The sequence below is a fragment of the Lonchura striata genome, chromosome 1 (assembly GCF_050655825.1).
Source record: "Lonchura striata isolate lonStrDom1 chromosome 1, ASM5065582v1, whole genome shotgun sequence".
Classification (NCBI taxonomy): domain Eukaryota; kingdom Metazoa; phylum Chordata; class Aves; order Passeriformes; family Estrildidae; genus Lonchura; species Lonchura striata.
Genome location: NC_140703.1, coordinates 66,228,469 through 66,248,638, shown reverse-complemented (window position 1 = coordinate 66,248,638; position 20,170 = coordinate 66,228,469). Strand labels below are relative to the sequence as shown.

General features: G+C 37.5%; 1 protein-coding gene across 1 annotated transcript in view; it reads left to right on the top strand.

Moving 5' to 3' along the window:
- FREM2 (FRAS1 related extracellular matrix 2) overlaps positions 1-20,170 on the top strand; it is a 122,441-nt gene that overhangs the window by 45,650 nt on the left and 56,621 nt on the right. Inside the window, exon 3 of the mRNA XM_021526624.3 lies at positions 18,106-18,252. Within this exon, the coding sequence (XP_021382299.3) occupies positions 18,106-18,252 (147 nt within the window). The remainder of the gene's footprint in view (positions 1-18,105; positions 18,253-20,170) is intronic.

Below are 20,170 nucleotides of genomic sequence, written 5' to 3'. Positions count from 1 at the left end.
AAACATCTCTGCATTTAAAGCTAATTTGAACAAACATGAAATTATGAGAGAGTTTAATTGTTAAGGAGGTTAATATGAAATTTATTTTGCATGTGTCTTAGTTACATTTACTGTAACATGATCAAGAGGAACAAGAAAACTAAAGAACACATTGTTCAGATTCATCCTGCTCTCTGCATTTTCTTCTCTGTGTTTGCCCTGGTGTCTGTCAGAGTCAGTCAGATCTGTTATATCTGTTTCTGGGTCCATCATTCACGTAACTTATCTATATGAATACTTTAACATGCATGTGAGTACTATACTGGAAAAGGTCACTTGTGTTTTTGCAGGGCTAGTGTCATAGAATCACAGAATTGTAGAATGATTTGGCTTAGAAGGGACCCTAAAGGTCACCCAGTTCCAACCTCTCCTGCATTGGCCTTGATCACTTCCAGGGATGGGGCATCCACAGCTTCTCTGAGCAACCTGTGCCAGTCTCACCCCTCTTCATGGTAAAGAATTGCCTCCTGATGTCAAATTCTAAGCCCACTGTTTTACAGATTAAAGCCATTCCCCCTTATCTAGCACTACATGCCCTGATAAAAACTCCCTCTCCAGTTTTCATGTTTATATAGTACGTATGGAAGGAGCACTCCACTGGAGCGTTGCTGGAAGGAGAAGTTATAAACAGATCTTTATTTTCAGATGAGACCTGTATTCCCCATCCTTTGTTCTGTTGTGAGCTCAAGATGTTGAATGGTTTAGTAAATATGATACAATTAAGGATACATTCAGAAGTGCATGTGTTTCTCAAGATAATGAAGTCCATGAAACAAAGTATATTTTTAATTTCCTAATACTTATCTAGATTTTCATATTTAACATGTTAGTACAAGTGAGTCAAACAAACCAGGCTTCTATCCATTTAGTTTCTTTTTTAAAACATATATTCACTTCATAATTTGTTCTGGTGGGTGTTTCATAAGCTGCATGTTTGCGTGTTTAGGTACATGTTTTAGGTAAGTATCTGTCAGTGTGTATATAAAGCACAAGTTTAGGAGAATTAATTTTTGTAGAGGGTTATATTTTTTTTATGTGTGTTTTTTCATGTTCGGACATCAAATCTTCATTTTGTGGAGTGACTTCTGACTTTTAAAGGTTGTGGCTGGTGGGCAGTTAGAAGCAAGGTAGTGCCTCAAAAATGATCAAAGGGAGCAAGCTGCAGTATTTCAGAAAACTGTTCTTCAGTCACATTCATGTCCTGGCCTGTGGGTCAGATGGAAATGGACCTTAATAGAGAGCCTGGTTATCTGTAGGAATAACCTTGGGAAGCACTGTAAGGCAGGAACCTTTGTGACCTTTTAATATGGTTGCCACAACAACTCCTGCCTTCTATCAGGAATCATTTTCTTGTTGTTAAAAGTGATGTGATTTGTGTCACCAACAAAGCATGTGTTGCTTGGTTTCACTCTCTATTAGGAAACAGACATAGGGATGAAGTTGTTTTGTAGTGGAAATAACATGGAAAACTGGCTTTTCAGGTTAAGGGCCAGATTTACATTCAAACACACTGATTTATACCAGCAAGGAATGTCAGCACGAGGGCTTGCTTCCAGCATCAAGAGACAGCACTGCTTCCAAGCATAGCAGTCCCACTTTCTCTCCACCCCTGGTATTTATCACTGTGCTGATGCCTCCCTTACGCTGGCACAAGCACTGTTACTGTTGTGCCATGAACTCTGGGTCAGGGAAACACCCAGATTAAAATTAAACTCTGTCTTTCCACATTTAGTTCTACTGGAGGTCATTTCCCTAGAGCGGTTCCTTAAATGGCCATGCAAACATTTGTGCCAGCTTCAGGAAGGGGTCAGAGCAGGAGATGGGACTGGAAGAGAGCCTGTGGGGGAACAGGGAGTCCTGGATTTCTTAGGCAGTGCTTAGTCTGCATTTGCTGAATGCATACAGGAAGCTTTGGCTCAGGGATGCATTTTCAGTCAGTTTAACCCAGTCTGAGACCAACACTTGAATGGATATTGCCTCCCTCAGAACTTGTCCTGCTCTGAGACGTGTTCCTGACCCACCCTGTTTGCCTGTTGTTTCAGGCTGCCTGTTTGATGCAGGCAAGCATCCACACATTCATCTAAAGATGTGGTGCCAAGAGGCAGGGTGTTTCTTATTTATAACTGGATTAATGTTCAGTACAAATCAGCTTGTACTGAAGTAGGGGTTTACCCAGTAGGACCTACAAATTTCCCTTTTAGTAGTAGAGTCTGATGCTGTGTAGCATGGTTGTTTTTCAATCTGCATACTCCCCTCTCTGAGGAAAGTTTTTAAGTGTAGTTTGTGTTAGACTGAAGACAGATGAAGTTAAATGACTAAATGCAGGTTTCTGAATGTATCTAGTTGTCAAAGGTCCCACTGTGGTCCATGAAAAACTAGGTGGTAAAGTATGAAATTATAAAACTACTCAGCCAATGCAAGTATCTTCTCTATGATGAGTTGAATATTTCTCCAGACACTGTTGGGCATGTTTCAGTTCCCTCAGCATAGCACCAAGTGTACTGTGAGGGCTCCAGCCAACCTGACTGACCTCTGTCCAACCCTGTTGAAGGGCATGGGTTTCCTGTTAATCATGTGTTATATTTGCCAGCTGTCTGCAGATGTCTCAGATACCTTAAAGGGTCTCAAATGACCCTGAATACCTATCTTTAAACAGTAGGATGCAAATCCACTGACTAGTCTTCCCTGGATATAAAAGATGCTTTGGATAGCTATCTTAGGATGCAGACATCTACCTCATCTAAAGTTAGGTGAAACAAATCTCAAAAAATGCTTTTCAAAAAAACTTGTCTAACATAGCATGTGTGTAATTCAATGCAGGAATGTCTCTCTACATAGAGAGTTCTGGAGAGAAAGTGGGTGAAGTCTTCTAGCTGCTGCTGGAAGGAACAGTGAGGGAACTGAAGTTACTAGAACCAACAAACAGGTCTACTGCTCAGGATAGTTTTGGTTTGTTTGTGGGGTTTTTTTGTTTTGTTTTGGTTTTTTTTTTTGTTTTGTTTTGGTTTTTTTCCCAGAACATTGCTCTTTACAGTGTCTTTACTCACTGGGATATTTCTAGTGAGTCAGGCTCAGTGGAACCAGCAGTGTCCACAGCCACTGTAATGTTCAGGCCAAAGGCTCGATGGACTACAGGACCAAAATTTGACTAATGCGAGAAAAAAGGTCAGTGAGTTATACCAACTTAAACTGCAGTATTAAAGCTAGGAGAGAATGCCTAACATTACTGTGCTGTTTTCCAGAAGGAATTTTTCCCTTCAGAACACACTGCTAAATTTTGGTTTACACTTAGAATGTGAAGTTTTAGTTATGTGTCATGGGAAAATGTATGAACTGATTTCTCTTACATGTGCTGTGGGAGACTGCTGTAGTCATGGACTAGGTTCATAAAGAATTGTTCTTGGAATTGTTTTTTACAAGGATTGGAGTATAAGTCAGGTAGAATGGAACTATTAATGCATAGAAAATTACTCTGGAGATCTGCAGGATGTTTTATTTCACTTCATCCAGCAAAATACTATTAGTATCCATAATAGTAATATTATTATCCATGTTACTGATTTATTTTAAACAGCCAAAAAGAATGAATCCTCACCCTGTTACACGGGTTCTTCCAGCCCTTAATGAAGACTTGAATTCTCTGTAAGATGAAAGAGAAATCCCTGTGCATAAATTCAAGTTTAAAAAAATGGTGGATATGGTGCTGTGATCACATTTATTCCCATTTATGTTGGTGATACGAAGTGTATATCACTAGTAAGCAACTATTAGGGATTCTGTGATGACATAGAAGCACAAAAACTGTGTCCCAAGTCAAGAGTTTAATGAGCTGCTAATGAGTTGCTTCATTTGCTTCAACAGAGCTGCAGAATGAGACTGATTTTGAACACAAAGTGAAGGCACTGTACTCAAGGAAGTTTAACTGAGTTCACTCTTACATAGGTCTGTGTGTGTGTATCTACAGGAAATTATGTATCTACAGGAAATTATGTATACATATATAATTATATTGATTAATATATATACAGAGAGAAAGAGAAAGAGACTTGCAATGTAGGAACATATTAAAGAATATTTCATAGAAGTAGTGCATATCAATTTTCTTTATTAATCTAACTATGTTAAATCTGGCTTAAGTTCATCAGTTGAAATGCACATGATCTCTTAAAATATAGGATACATAGCTGCTGGGAAGAAATTCAGATTCATCCCAAAACTTATATGAAAAATGTAAATCTTCATGGTCGAAAAATGTGATGTCAATCATTTGAGCATATCAGGTATAAAATTCCTTAGCATTAATTATGTTCTCTATATTCCACACAAATTACCACACAAATACTTTGATGTTAACTCATGCTGTTAACTCATGTTAACTTATAAATTAGTATTCATATTGCATTGTTTGGTTATGATTGCACTTCACACTGGCTATTGGGCAGCTTTAAACCATAGAAATGAATGCTGACCTTGAGTTCACTGCTGGCATTTGCAGAATAGTGCTGAAATGTTAGGAATGGAGGGAATTGTAAAAGTTATATTCTCTAAATATGCATGTTTATAATTTTTCTTTTCCCATATTAATAATAATATTCTGGCATAGGTTAGGACATATAAATACTTACTACATTCAAGAGATTTATACCTTGTTGAAATGTATAAAGAAAGGTATAAAGCACTCTAAGCTATTTTCTTGACACACTATTTAGTTTTCATAGGAAAGTAATGAAAGCTTTAGCTGTTCCATTACTGACCAGATAATGCCGATTTCTTGACTACTAAGTGTCAGAACATTTTATGTATTGACTCAAATATAGAACTGTAAAATCACAGAATCATTAAGGTTGGAAAAGACTTCCAAGATTATAGAATCCAACTTTTGATTAAACATCATCATGTCAACTAAGTTCCATGTTCAGTCATTTCTTGAACACTTCTAGGGATGGTGACTCCATCAGCACCTCAGGCAACCTATACCTGATCACTCTTCCATTGAAAAAAAATTTTACTGTTGTCATACCTGAACCTCCCTTGGTACAGTCATTTCCTCTTGTCCTCTCACTACTGCTTGAAAGAAGAGACCAACCCCCGCCTTGCTGCAACCTCCTTTCAAGCAGTTTTAGAGTGATAAAGTCACCCCTGAGCCTCCTCTTTTTCAGCCTAAACATCCCCAGCTCCCTCAACCACTCCTTATATGATTTATTCTCTAGCTCCTTCCCCAGCTCTATTGCCCTTCTCTGGACATGCCCCAGCACCTCAATGTCTCTCCTGTAGTGAGTGGCCCAGAACTTGACATGGGATTTGAGGTGTGGCCTCAGCAGTGCCAATTGCAGGGGCACAATCCTTGCCCTGGTCCTGCTGGCCACACCATTCCTGCTACAGGCCAGGATGCCATTGGCCTTCTTGGCTACCTGGGCACATGCTGGCTCATGTTCACCTGCTGTTGACCAGCACCCCCAGGTCCTTTTTTTGCTGTGTCACTTTCTAGCTACTCTGCCCCCAGCCTGCAGTGCTACATGGGGCTGTTGTGACCCAAGTGCAAGACCTGGAACTTGGCCTTGTTGAATCTCACACAGTTGGCCTCAGCGCATTGATTCAGCCTGGCTAAATCCCCCTGCAGAGCCTTCCTGCCTCAAGCAGATCTGCAGCAATCATATCAGACTGAGTTTTCTTTCCATCATTATTCTTTGAAACATTTTACATAATTCCACACAATACTTACTGCTGACTTTATATATATTTATAGGAGTTCACTTGTGTGTCAACCATAGACAAAAAATTGTACAAAATATTAAGTACTATATTGCAGAGAGCATTCAGGAAATTACAGGAACAATTCACAGTAACTTTTGCTCTATTTGTAATAATATGGATTTGGTGGGGTGTTTGTTTTTATTTTAATTTTTTTTTTAAATTTTGCAACCAGTGGGTGTGCAGAAACACTAAGTGACAGTGCATATTTAATCATAAAATTTGATTTGGTGTGAGCGGAAATTTAGATATTACAAAGCCAGCTTCACTCAATACTGCATGATATAAGAAGAGAATGCATATTTACTCTATAGTTGAAATAGAGTATAGCCATAATGGGATATGCTCAAATTTCAACTGTTATTCTGGAATATTTTCATCATTATATATATATGTGAATAAGTATACTTATATGTAGTACAAATCATAAGTATGCTTTTATTTCAAGCTTCTATGCACTTCTGCATAACATTTTTTTTATTCAGATCTTGTTGCATGCTTTCTAAGGGAGCAAAGAGTTAACCTAAAAGGTTATAGCTTTCCCATAGAATGTACTGTCCAAATCTCATTCTCAAGATCTCTTAGGAAGAAAATGTTTAACCATAGTCTGAATGAAATTCCAGGCCCACTTTCATGCAATTAATTTTGCCAGCCTGTTCTCCAGTAGATTTAAATAAGTGTTCTGCTTATCAAAATGTGACTCAGAGAAAGCAGTGCCCTTTGAGGACGCTGGTGTGAAAACGGGCTGTGAAATTTGTCTAACATATACGGCTGGCACATCTGTAGTTGAGTAATGTTAAAGGAAAGTGTAAGAAAAAAGGTTGGAAGATTTGGCCTGTATTATATGTCTATGTAAGCAGCTAATGTAATTACCCCAAGAAGGGCATGTGATGAGAGACTAGGGAACAAATGGTTTCTGTGGCCACACGTGAGTAGGAAAGAGAGAGACAAATGTGCCCAACAACCTGTAGAATGCACTGTCAAAAAGCACTGAGAGAACCCAAGATTGAAAATACCCTAATTTATTTTCTTCTAGCCAAATCTAAACCTTTTCTGTCTGTGGAGCAACATAGTCCTTTAGTGAGCTACTCAAGACAGAGTTTAATGAACTATCTAATGAATCAGCAGGGTTGAGGAGGCTCAGCAGAGCATCCATCTGGTAAAGCTTTGCCTCTGGCAGGGCTGAGTCATGTGGCACTCTCCTTTGTGCCATGAAGAGGTACCTACTAAACTAAAGCTTGCTTGTGTCGCTCTAACAGGATGCACATACTGTGTCTTGCCCCCCATGTTCATGAGCAGAAGCATTTTAAGGTATCTTGGTGACTGTAGTTTGAAATACCTGTTCAATAAAAGAACTACAACCTAGGGCTCTTAATGTAAGCACATACTAGAGCAAATGTGTCTGCATTGAACAAGTAGTTTTTGAGACAGTACACACACATTTCTTCTCACTTTTCACTCCAATGTTCTTTAACATAAGGACCTTTATCAAACTTATCCTGGAAGTTGCTCATTAACTAGACAGTGAAAAGAAAGTGCTTTCCCATGGTTATATTAGACGGTATTATCCTCTCAAGAACTTACTCAGGGAGTATGTGAAGAACAGAGGTATTGCTTGTGTCTCAGCAGCTAAGAACTCTAAAAGATATATTGATTTATTAACATGAGATAGGAATCATGTCCAAAGGATTAGAAATATGTTTGGACAAAGATGGCTCAAGGTCTCAATATGTTATCTTGAGATATTTGAGTTAAAATGTACAAAAACAACTTATTGTGAGACGTCTTTTGAACTAAAGCACCCACTTTTAGACTCATGGAATGGTTTTGGGTTTGAAAGGACCTTAAAGTTCATCTGATTTTAAACATTCTGTTCAATTTAGTAAAAAAATGTCTAGTTTCATCTGTTCAAAAATTTTTGGAGTGTTCTACTGTAGGAGGTGGAGATAAAGGCAAGTGAGAATATCCCTTTGGTCAGTTTGGATTAGCTGTCCTATTTGTGAACCCTACCAAGATCTTGCCATCCCCAACCTAGTGAAGGGTGGTGAAAAGTTGGAGAGACAGCTCTGCTGTGCCAGCACTGCTCAGCAGTAACCAAAAACACTGGTTATCAAGACCAGTGCAAAGCACACCACTGTGAGGGCTGCTGTGGGGAAATGAACTCCATCTCAGCCACATCCAATGCAACCTTATAAATAAATTAGTAATATTTGCCCTCTTTGAAAAAGAATGAGAAAGTGACCCAGGTAAACAAGTGATTTTTTTAAATAGGCAATGTAGCAGGTACTTCTTTGGAAAGCTTAAGGCTAAAGCTCACCCTTCTAAGTGACAAGACAGGACTGACCTATAGAGTTAAAGCAGGAAAGTTTCTCTGACACAGAGAAACCAGTCAAGGATCTGATCTAGCAAGGGTGTGGGCATGAGTAAAGTTACATATGCATATGTTAGAATGATTGAAACTTTATTATGGATCACGTTACTTTTCAGATCTTCCTCATATTTTTCTTTAGAATGTGTGGCATAGATTGTTTTGCACAGGAGGATCAGCAGTGTATTTCTTTCAAGCTGACCAAGTGGTCACTCAGTTTTCACAGATGAGCTGAAATGTGCATCTTTCCAGAGGTGTCAAGCACAGGACAAGCAATCAGTGACATTTCATATATTGCACAGTTGTCTGTATGACGATTAATACCTTTGCCATCTCATTTTCTGCTGTTAACTTAATTCATATCCACACCTGTTTGATCCTATAGAACACAGAAAAAATCCTGTAATCTATGCACCTCTTATATGCTTCTCATGTTCCTCTCATTAATCAAGACTGCTAATTAAGACATCCATTTTCTTCTAAAATTAGGGTAAGAAGAGAAAGAAATATTCTCAAAAGATATCCAGGGGAGAGGCTTTCACAGGTATCTCTGTGGCAATCAGTGACTAGAAGGGTTTCTGTAGCCATCTATACTTATGCAGCTGGAGGACTGCCCAGGCTGATTCCATCTGAGATGTCCTATTAATCTCACCAGTGAGCTTTGTCATTTTCTCACCTCTGTCCTGTTCTCCAGCCTCTGCTGTATCCTCTATTCTTCATGGCCCTATGGTCCATGCGATTTCTTTGGCATTCCTGGAATGGGCTTCCTTGGTCACTAGCATGTTGTTGCATCCTACAAGAACCAGAAATACAAACGAGTAGTGAGGGCACTGTCACATTTAAGGGGGGAAAGAAAATGAATATTTTGAACAGCCATGAAATCAGTTTAAAATAACAAGTTTAACACCCCCAGCCAAAAGGAGGAGGTAGGTGATGACAGCTCAGCACTGTGTCATCAGCTTTGTTCAGATTGCTGCAGGCAAGAGTTTTCCCAGTGACTTCCCAAGCGCCCCCCATGGTGCTGCAGCCCGGGGAACTGCCCTGGTTTGTGTCTCAGCAACCTCAGCAGCTACAGCAGGTGATATGTGGGAGGCTGAGGTCACGTCCCAACAGGTGAGTGCTATGCACTCACTTTCAAGAAAGGGTGGGAGACAGCTTTCTTTAAAAGTGATAAACATTTCTGCTGGCTGGCAAGTTCAAACTGCTGCAATCGCACCTCTGCACGTTTCTGTATGAACTCTAAGGCAAAAAATGTAAACTTGAAACCAGAGATACCCAGGCCTTCACCTGCCTCTATGCAATAGCCAACAGATTTGGTGGGAGCCAGACTTGACGTGAGAAAAGCTCCCTGACCCTTGGGAAAAGGCTGAAGGATTTTAATTTCCCAATGCATGTGGGAGAGCAGTGGTGGAAATCTGCATCAAAATTTTTTCAGAAGCTTGAGGAATGCCAACTCAACATAAATAGCTAAAACCATAATCTGTTTTCAAGCCCAATAAAATGTGAACCATACGTAAATAAGTTGTTAAAATCTGTTGTATGATAAAACCAAATTTGATTGTAAATATGCAGGTTTTTTTCTACTGCTGATTTAATTTAGGTGCTACTTATCGCAAAGTATAACTGAAGAGAAGAAGGAGAAAGAAATGTTGTGTTGGAAGCAACATACTATCAAGATTGAGTTTTCATAATTTCACAGTCACTTCTGATTTATGTCTGTTGAGCTTCTCTCTTGGAAAACCCACACTGCTCATATTATTCTGTGCTTTGAACTCTATTTTTCACTTCTGAAGTACTTTTGTGCACTAATTTTTAATATTTAAAGAGATTTCTGACATCTTGGCTTGAATCTTTTAAGGAGTCTTTCACTTCTTCCAGTTTGTTTTTTTTTTCATTCTTCCAATATATGTTGTGACTACAACATAGGAATTTCAGATAAAATAATACAGGAATATATTATAATTGCTGCCATAGGAATATACAGTTCTGCCCCTTAGGATAGACTTCAAATAACACAAAAAAATTTGTCATGATATAAAAAAATAACACCTTATTGCAAAAATATTTATTTCCTCTGCAGAACTAATATCTTTGGCTACTCTGCAAGGTTTGTCTCAAGTCAAAGTTAGCGACTTCAAAAGGAAACCTTTTCTGTTCTTGTTTATATCAACAATTTTTATTTTTTCTGGTTTTTTTAATCTGCCCTTGCTGAGCAGGACTAAATCACTTGCAAAAGGTTATAGGTTTGACATAGCTTAAAAAGGATGAAAGGAACCACAAAGGAGTTTCTCTTCTCAAATAATATTAAAAGTTAAATATTTGAGATTACCTGGTACAATTACTCTGAAATGAATTAAAAATAAATGTTAAATGAACCTGTCTGACACTTTTTCTCCTCCAGTCAGTCAGGCATTTTATTTGTTGTATTGCCAGAACAGAAAAGGAACCACAATTCAAGTCTCTGGAAGTAAATTCTTAATAACAAAAAGCAGTTCAATCACTTTGACACAGAGTTAAAAGAATGCTTTTTGTGTAATGCTCAGTGTTATAGGAAGTCCAGTTGATAAAATGGAAACATTATTCCAACTTGTTTAGAGTAAGTTTTGCAAATAATAACAACATCTTTAATTCCTCTTGCATACATTTTCCTCTTAAGTCTGTAAAATTTGAGATTTATGAGTTTGGATTGCAATCTGGAGGGGAATTTTTCTACCAAGACAGTGTTCAACAGCTAGAAAAAAAAAAAAAAGTTGAAAAGTTCAATTACTTCTTCAAGGGTAATCTGTCAATTTGACAAAAAAAACCAATTTAAAATTCATTGGGAAAAATTAGAGATCTCAGTTTCAGATTATACCACTCATGCACCCTGGTTTTAAGCATAATAATGATTTTGCAAGCATTGGAATATTAGGCACCTATGTAAGAGTTTGCAGTATTGGGTTCTAAATGAAAATGTAGTCTAATGAAAGGGAAATTGGTCTATTCTTTTTCCAGAATTTCTTAAAATAGTACAATAACAAGTGAGATAATATTTTGATTGTAATTATATTTCTCCTGATTCCTGTTCTATTGTAATGTCTTGCATTTGTGAGGTTGCAGTACATTTTCTGTTATTACTCATAAACTGACTGGGGCTTAGGATGTGCCATGACCCTCAAATTTAACACTTTGTCTGAGTAGGTTTTAAATGAGAGTAGTTTTCCTATGGTACAATATATGTGTACTTTAAAGGTATAAACCAGAAAACAGGTCCCCTATGTGATAGTAACTAAGATGGTTGAGCTAAACCCGTTATTCTGTGAGCCAAAGAAATGAACCTTGCTTCAATTCAGTTGGAGCCTCTTGGGAGAAGTTGTCTGGCGCCACAAAACAAATTAGTAAGCAGAGACTGAAAACTATTAAGTTTATTTTAAGAATGTGTTGTCAGAGATCTAATAAATTTACTTGTTGCTGCAGGCCGTGCATGTATGAAGACTTAACTAATCCAGGTGGTGGTTTTTTTCCTTCAGAGGGAGGTGCAGGGTGTGCATCTTTAGAAAAAAGGTATTGTGCTTTAGGTAATGTGGGCATTGTTTAATGATAGACATGACAGATTGAGTGGTATGTTTGGGTTTTCTCTGTTTAATACTCACAAAGCAATTTAAATTAATTTCTCATGCAAAGTTAGTGACTACACAAAATACTAATTAGTTTAATGACAGCATGGAAATAACTTTATAGTAGCAGAACTGTTCTTCTAAACCAAATAACTTTTTTGTTGTTGTCATGTTTAAATATTCCAAAGATTACTTTTAGAGTATTTAAATTTACAAGTTTACCATATAACAGTTCATAACCAGTTGTGTCTTTGAGTTTTCTCAGGATTCTCCTTTGTCAAGACGACTTAACTGGGTTTAGTTAGCTATATAGACTGGTGAGTTGAACACATTCCCATTACATTCAGTGGAGTGGGTCAAATCTTTCCAGAAGGTGATCCAGTTGTTCATATAAGATGTGCCTAGTTCTTTCATTTCCTTGTGGCTAGATAGCTAGGTTTAATTAAAAATACATCCTTTATAGGATAACATTAGATGATACGAATCCTATGTCTAGGAAAGATCTCTTGTAGATCTCTAAGGCAGATCTCTTGTCTTCACCTTTTGTGGAACCGGAGCCAATTGATTATGTTTCTGCTCAGAAGCAGTGGTCATCCTGCAGAGCTAGTCCCTCGCTTACAGCACAGAATCCAAAACCAGCAAGTGTACCTTTTGGGTTCCCTAGAAATCAATTACAGACTAAGAACTTAATATGCATAAAGGCTTTCAAAGACATACAGTGCTCCAGCATATTTTTTGGTGATTTAGATTGGGTTGCTCTTTATCCACTCTGTTCTTTCCTTTCAAAATTGTCTCTTGGTGCAGCCAATAGAGTGACAGTATCCTGGCTCTCAGTGAATTTCTACAGAGCTGATTTTTAATTAAATTAATTTAAAGCTATGAGACTAATTGGCTGAGAGACAGTGCATATTTGCTTGCACAGTTTTTGTCAATGAAAAATCAAGTTAATCTCTTAATCAGAACCCAGTTAATCTCCTGCAGACAGGACATAGACTTGAATTGGGAATTCCTTGAATTAACCCAGTGTGAATCTCCAGACTACCCTTGGAGACATTCTTAGTGACACTTAGTTGACTTTTATGAGGATCCAAATTTAATACACACTAGATGACCTTGACATTCATGCCTTGTCTCTCACTTCCTCATTCCTTTTGTAAGAAACTACATGGTATTCTTCAGATAATTCTTCTGTTACATGGCTTTAGGCATTTGCTTGTTCTGAACCCCGTCAAATGTGGCCCTTCCAACTTGTTTCTTGGGGGTAGACATAAAATGAAAAAGAGTTACAGAAAGTACTGAAAGATGGAAACTGTCTGCAGTTCATTGGATACCAGCAATTATACTCCAGGCAAGCTAAGTCCATAATGCTGGGAAGTGTGTGTTTTCTCATGAGACTTTCAGAGAAAGCATTGTTTTAGACCCTAATCACTTGGGAGAGGTTTAGGGGGTTCGTTTTGGCTGTTCTGCAAATATATTGAGTTACAGTGGCAGATGCAGTACAGGAGAGGGCACAGCCCAGCACGTTGTTTTAGTAATTGGGATTTATTTCAATATACTTGAAAGACACTTAAAACCATGAAGCATTTTAAAGCTTTTCTAATCGGGTAATATCATTAGGTTATCTTATGCATTGTTAAAGTCGGTTCAAAACTTTCTAGTGGCACATGTGGTGTGCTGGGTTAACTTAGGCATTTAACTTCTGCAATTTCCATATGAAATTAAGGCAGTTTTACAGTATATACCCTTTCTGATAGCAGAGGAAATAGCATTTGATCATAGAATCAGATTAGTTTGGGTTGGAAGGAACATTTTCAGGTCTAGTTCAATGATGTGCTGCCTCAATGCATTGAGAGCAGAACATTTATTGTCCGCTTTATTGCTGGGGGCAGTGGTGGGGATGAGAGCGAGGGAATAGTTAGGCAGAAAAAAATAGCTGCTTAAGGCCTTTGACTTTTTAACCTGAAGCTAAAATGTACTGGGACCATTACACAGTATGGCAAATCAGAGTTGTTGAAACTATGTGCATTGAACTGGGTCTATGTATTTATTCTGACTAGCAGAATCACCTAGGATTTATATGTTTCTCCTGTATTCTGGTAAAAATAGGTTTATACTTCACATGAATGACTAGGGAAATAGCGTGGGGAAGTGGAGAGTGCTGAGGTTCACAGAAGCTTCATGGCTAAATGGGGAATCACGATGCTGAGAACTAAAATTTCTGCATTTTGTACCAGATTTTGCTTCTAATAAACCTGTTGATGGGACTTTATCCCAACAGTGTATGTTAACTGACTTGCCTTGCTACAAAAGAGGCAATCAAAGATTAAAAAATGGAATAGATGTCTCAAAATGGATGATTTCCTGTTCTTCCCTCTGTGTGCAACAGACAGGTGGACACGTAAACAAGTCAACAAGTATTGCACTGCTGTACAGTGATTCCTGAACTGTAGGAAAACTGTTAATACGTCACAGCTGTTTTGATTCTCCTTAGTAACATCCTTTTGCAGACTGTTTAGAAAGCAAAATAAGAAGAGGAAGGAGAAAAGACCAGTAGAAAAAGCTTTGAAGAAATTATTTTTTCTTAGTGCTTTATTTACTGGTTGCTTTTTTCCACTCTCTTCTTTTTGATATATGTTCTTTGTCCTGGAGGAATTTATAGGTTGGGTTTTTTTCCCCCATTAAGCAACCTTAGCTAATGACTAAAGAGAGCAGATACATTGTACCTTGGAGCTCTACAGGTCCCAGATAACTGTGTTTGTACAGACATATCTTGTGCACACAATGTGTGTGTGGCTGTGGTTATGCAGGGTAGGCACTCTTGCTGATTAATCTCTGATTTATGCCACTCAGCAGGGAAGTCAATATCTGCATCAAGCTGCATCAATTTCTGTTATGTCAATAAGTGAATACTGAGCTGCATTTATATGCTTTTATTTATGAATTAGGGTCTGGAGACTCTCCTAGGGACAGAAAAATTACAATGAGGCTTTCCTTACAGAATGGCCATTTTTTTGGCCCGCCAGGTCAACAGTGCTCAAGGTACACAATTTAATGTTAGAATTATTTTTTACACTGTCTTTACATAGCTCTGTGATCTATGGAGAAAATTGGGACAGATTCTTTCCTTCTCTGAGCTCTTTGCACCATGATAAAAAATTCTGACAATCTAATCTGTTTTTTTTCATGGAGGATTATATTTTTAAGATACCTGAACAGTATGGCTGGAAAGATGAATGCTTGAATGGGAATATTAATTTAAATATTTTTCTTTGAAACAGTTGACTGACCAAGTCCTCCTCCCCCTCCTCTTTTATTCATGTTGTGTAACTGAATCTGGTTTTTCCAGATCACTTGATCTTTTTAGGCATTTCTTGTTTGATGATCTGTGCAAAAATAATACGCCACTGTTTTCTGACAGGCAAACAATTTATTGACAGGATTTCTATAAAGACCAATTCCAAATTATATCTATCTTTGACTTGTCATGTACAGGCAAACCTTTTCAGAGGGTTTTGTCCTTAAGGCCTCAGTCATAAAGTCACTTTGTGACTCATTTTAGATCCTAACCTTCAGCTCCTTACAAAGTTTCTAAATGTCTCACAACTCTTGGCATGTCATTTCTCATTAATATCTCACTGCTCCACCTCCCATCTAGCATCTTCTGATTTGCCACTGCTGCCCTCTGTTCTCTGGCAAAATTTTGGAGATGAGTTTTCATGCCTCACTTTAGCAGCATCTTACCAACCACGTTTCATTGATGCAAAGTTCCTTTGGATTTACCTTGTTCTAACACTGCGCTCCTTCCTTTTCTGTAGTCTTAAAAGTAATGGCTTCCCTCTCTGGACATCCGATGTATTTGTACTGCCAGCACTTGTCTGGAAGAGGAATAAAAGCAAAACTGTCACTGGGGCACAGTAGCTTGATGATTTGCCCAGCACCTAAATGTCTGACTGTGCCCAAGGGCAGTGCTTGTGAGCAGTGCACAATCCACCTGCTGATAGGAATATTATTGTAGGGCACGTACTTATTTTAATAGTGAACCAAATGAAAGTGGCATGTGCTGTTTTCTGAAAGCTGTACTCTTGATATTCTTCACAGGTGTTGTGTTTGTGTGGTGCTTGGCTCTATTACGTTGTAGCTGTTTCATCCAGATTAGGCAGGGGGGAATTCACCTTACCCAGCATTAAATGGCTGTAATGAAAGTGTCTACAATGCAAAGGGTCACAAGAGTTTTTATACGCTGCTGAAGAAAAATGCAAATATTTTTGCATATTTCAAGGCAAAGCTAATATTATTAAAAAATAAATGCCTAAATTAAGTCATAGCTTTACAAAATGCCTCTTTCCTGGGTTTGGGTATAAAGACAGTTTAGGATTCCTAGCCCCAAAATAAATACCTGAAATTAAGTAAATTATTTCATATGCTTCCTGCTCTGTTTTGTTAGAGGTCTGTAGTAATAATAATAATAATAATAATAGTAGTAGAAGTAGTACTAGCTAATAATAAGAAGGACAGCAGTTTTATTCTGTGGGACAGTGGTCTGTGAAATGGCTTGTATAAATCAGAAAACATGTCTTCTGGACATAAAAAAGCACAAAGTGAAAACACAAAGTTTTTCCTATATTATTTTGTTAATATACCTATATTATTTTTTAAAGCTGATGGGTTTGGTATTGCGCATTCTAAAAGGTGAACATTATATATTTCAGGGACAGAAGTAGTTCTGTAAAAATGGAGGCTTGCTGTAACCCCCTTAAGAAATATACTTTTTTGTTTGGTTGTTGGGGTTTTTTCATTCTATTAAAAATTAGAAAAAAACAGCTGAAAGCAAGAAATAAGTGGAATGAAGATAATAATAAGTATTTTTATTGCCTGTCTTATGCTTTTTTTCTTCCTAAATTTCATTCATAAGGGACCTGTATAAGATGTAGATTGTGTGCCTTTGTCCACAGCACATTTAACCTTGAGTTTTTTGGATAAGAGAACAATTTATGCCAGGTTTTCTTTTGTTTTCTATCCTCTGGTTAGAGTATCTTTTGTTTTAAAGGATGCAAACTCTGCTAGAAAATTTTCCTTTACCTTGGCAGTTTCAAATACCTGACATTCTCATTTGTAGTAAGCTCATGCAGCAGTATTTCTTCTCAATAGTGGTACAAATAGGTTCTCTCTCCTCTAAAAGACAGTAAATTTCCATCCTTTTTATTTGTCAGAAACTTTTAGCCTTCTCTTAAATTATGGTCAAATTGGGCAGTGTGTTCAAGGGTGGCACAGAAATTACTTTTCTCACTGGATTAGAGAAAAAGAAGTATTCTGTTACATTTGTCCCCATAAACTAATGGGAAAACATAACATACAGCTAACCTAGTGTAAGTGGTGTTGTAGTTACTGCTGTAACTCTATAGCTGCTGGTTCTCTCTGGTGCTCATTAGTTTCTGGTATGTGTGTTTGTAGCCTTCCCCTTTGTCAGAAACAATAGAAATCAAAAGAGCAGAAAGGAGCAACAGGGTGAGGAGTGCAGGGAGATACTCCAGTAATCATTTCCCTCCTTTCATTTACACAGTACCTTTGCCTCCATGTGAGATTGCACAACTTTAGTTCCTGGTTTTTCTAGTAGGCAAGTCAATAAAGAAACATAGAGGCTTATCTTTGAAGCATAGTGAAAGCATGTTGAGTGGCTGCCTCATGGAAGAAACTGGAAGGGGTAAACCAACCTTCATTTGTCTCTTCCTCCAGTAATTAAGCCATGAATTAATTTAAATGCTTAGATATGTCTCTCTGCTGTTCACTTTTTTCACCAGCTTGGGTACAGAAGTGCTAATTTCTAAAAGAAATTTCTTTCATATTCAAGACAGTTGGTACCTGAGCAAACCTTGTTCTGTAGCAGCACCTTGTGGGAAGGAAATCAGACTACAGTCTCCCACACAGGCCAGCATTCCCAGAAGACAGTTGCTGAGTGAGCATCTGCCATCAGTGAGCTGAGCAGCTAATTTTATTCTATAGAACTTACAGAAGTCTAGAGTAATAAAAAGCACATCCATTAGGATGATATACAGGCACCCCCAAACACATTTTAATTAATGCCTGATGCTTTTTTCTTGAGAAATAAGAAAATTAGTGTACTATATTTGTATGCATTTAAGAAAAAATTTACTCCTATGTGTATCAAATGTGTTATGGTTAAGTTCCTTACTTGTAATTTCTAAGTTTTAAATCCTTAAAACCTTTGGATTGTCATGTCCAGATAGATACATGTCTTACCCAGGATACAAGCTTGCATGAACCTCCAAAGACAAAGTAATCTTTAACAAAAATGAAATGCTATAATTATATATTTTTAATTTTGTTTTGCAGGAGGCAATAAACTGAAGAATCAACATTTTCGCCTAAACTGGGCATGGATCTCCTTAGAAAAGGAGTATTACTTAGTAAATGAAGACACCAAGTATCTTGACGTTGTTCTTAAACGGAGAGGTTACCTGGGAGAAACGTCTTTTATAAGTAAGTTCAATTCTAACCTTATCAGTCGCTTCTATAAATCACTGCCCAGGCAGTTGATGTACTGTATCAGTGCAACTATATCCTATGGCTGCTGTTTCACAATGAGAAAACTATATTCCAAGGAATACGTTTATTTATTAACAAGTGTATCTTTTATATGCTATGTATATAATTTCTTTAGTTAAAAAATGAAACTTTTCCTCTTGTGTTTGTCTTCTGTCAATTAATTTCTGAATAAACAACTGAAGACATAGTCTTTCTTTCTTTGATTTGATTGATACCACTGTTTATTTGTTTCACAGAATGCAGTTCCTGTCCAGAAATATGATGAAAAAATAGATAATGATAAAAAAATAGAGTTGTATCAATTGAAATAACAACAATAAACATGTATCATTTTCCAGGAAGACTGCTGTAAGCAGGTCTGACCAGCAGCTACAAGCATTAGGCTCATTTTCTTCACTCAATGTTGGCAGCCAACTGAGGCTGATACAGGAGGTGTTGAAAACTGTTTGCAGTGTCTGGGGAGTGAAAAGGTGAAAAAAAGGTTGTGTTATCACATCCTGCAACCTCACACCTGTTTCTAGCTTCTGGATCTGTTTCCTCCTCTGATGCATTTGCACCAGGGAACATTATCCTTGTACAATTTCACACTGAAACTTATAATAAGCTTATACTGCTTAGAGAAAACACTCAATTTAAAGCTGTTTTTGCAGACATATGTAAGCATTTACCTGGCAAGTTTCTGTTTAGGGCTTTTTCTTATTAAAAATCTGAGTTTCCGGTAATGAGATGCAGTAGGGACACCTATTTTAACGTGAGATTTAGGGTATATAGACCTTAACCAATAGGCTCTTACTTAAAAGACTCAGGTTTGAACAGTGAACCAACTTTATTAATATATTTATTTTAAAGAGATAAATACATAGTTAAGAATGTTTGGTTTAAGTTAATTACTGGTTCTGAATAACAAATGCTGATATGACTTTTGATCCTTCAGATAGATTGTTTACAAAATTTTCTACCTATGGATTTAAGGTCAATTTCAGTATTGAGCTGACAGAAAAATCAGCAAAACCAGTTTGAGTAACGTGCCTCCAACTCCCTTAATCCAGCAAATGGAGTTACAGAATTGGAAAGAGTATAAAACATATTGGTCAAGATGCTTACTGGCCTTTCTGGTCAGTATGCAGTGCCAAAGTGGCTGAAGGCTTATAGGTTATATAAATTTGGCTATGACTTAGGACAAGTCACAAGCCTGCAGAAAGAAAGGCAAGGTTTGTAGGGAAAGGTCATATGTTTCAATGCATTAAATAATGCAGCTAGAAAAAACAGAGAAGGAATAAGTTTTAAGGTTGTTTTTTTTTTCTGAAAACCTGAGAAAAGCCTTTAAGATTTCAGCTGAACTGTGGGATTTAAACAAGGCCAAACGCATGAGTTGGAGACAGTTCTAAAATACTGTCTAATTTCCATGAAGGTCTTTCAGACAGCCTTAAAGTGGGAGTGAAATGCCTGTGAAAACCTGTTTCAGAGCATTCTGAATCTGAGGCTGGAAGGCCTGTGCCATCTCTCTGGATTGACTTGTTTGGATTTTTTCCCATGGATTTGCACTTCAACTTCACTTTAACCTAATGATTGTCATTATGCAAACACGGAAATAAGAGGATCATAATTTTTAAAAATTCTTATTGCAATGACAATGAGGGCAATGGTTCAGGTTTTGCACCTTCTTTCATTTTTATACAGTATATTTTCCTTTGTGTCTGTGTTTTCCTTAGCTTTCCCTTAAAAGTCTGAACTTTCCAGGGATGTTTTTATTTTTTCTAAGAAAAATAAATATTTTCTAGGCTTTCTGGCAGGATGCTTTTTAGATTTTCTGGAAAAGAAGAGAACCTAGAGGGCTAAAAATGGAGAGAAA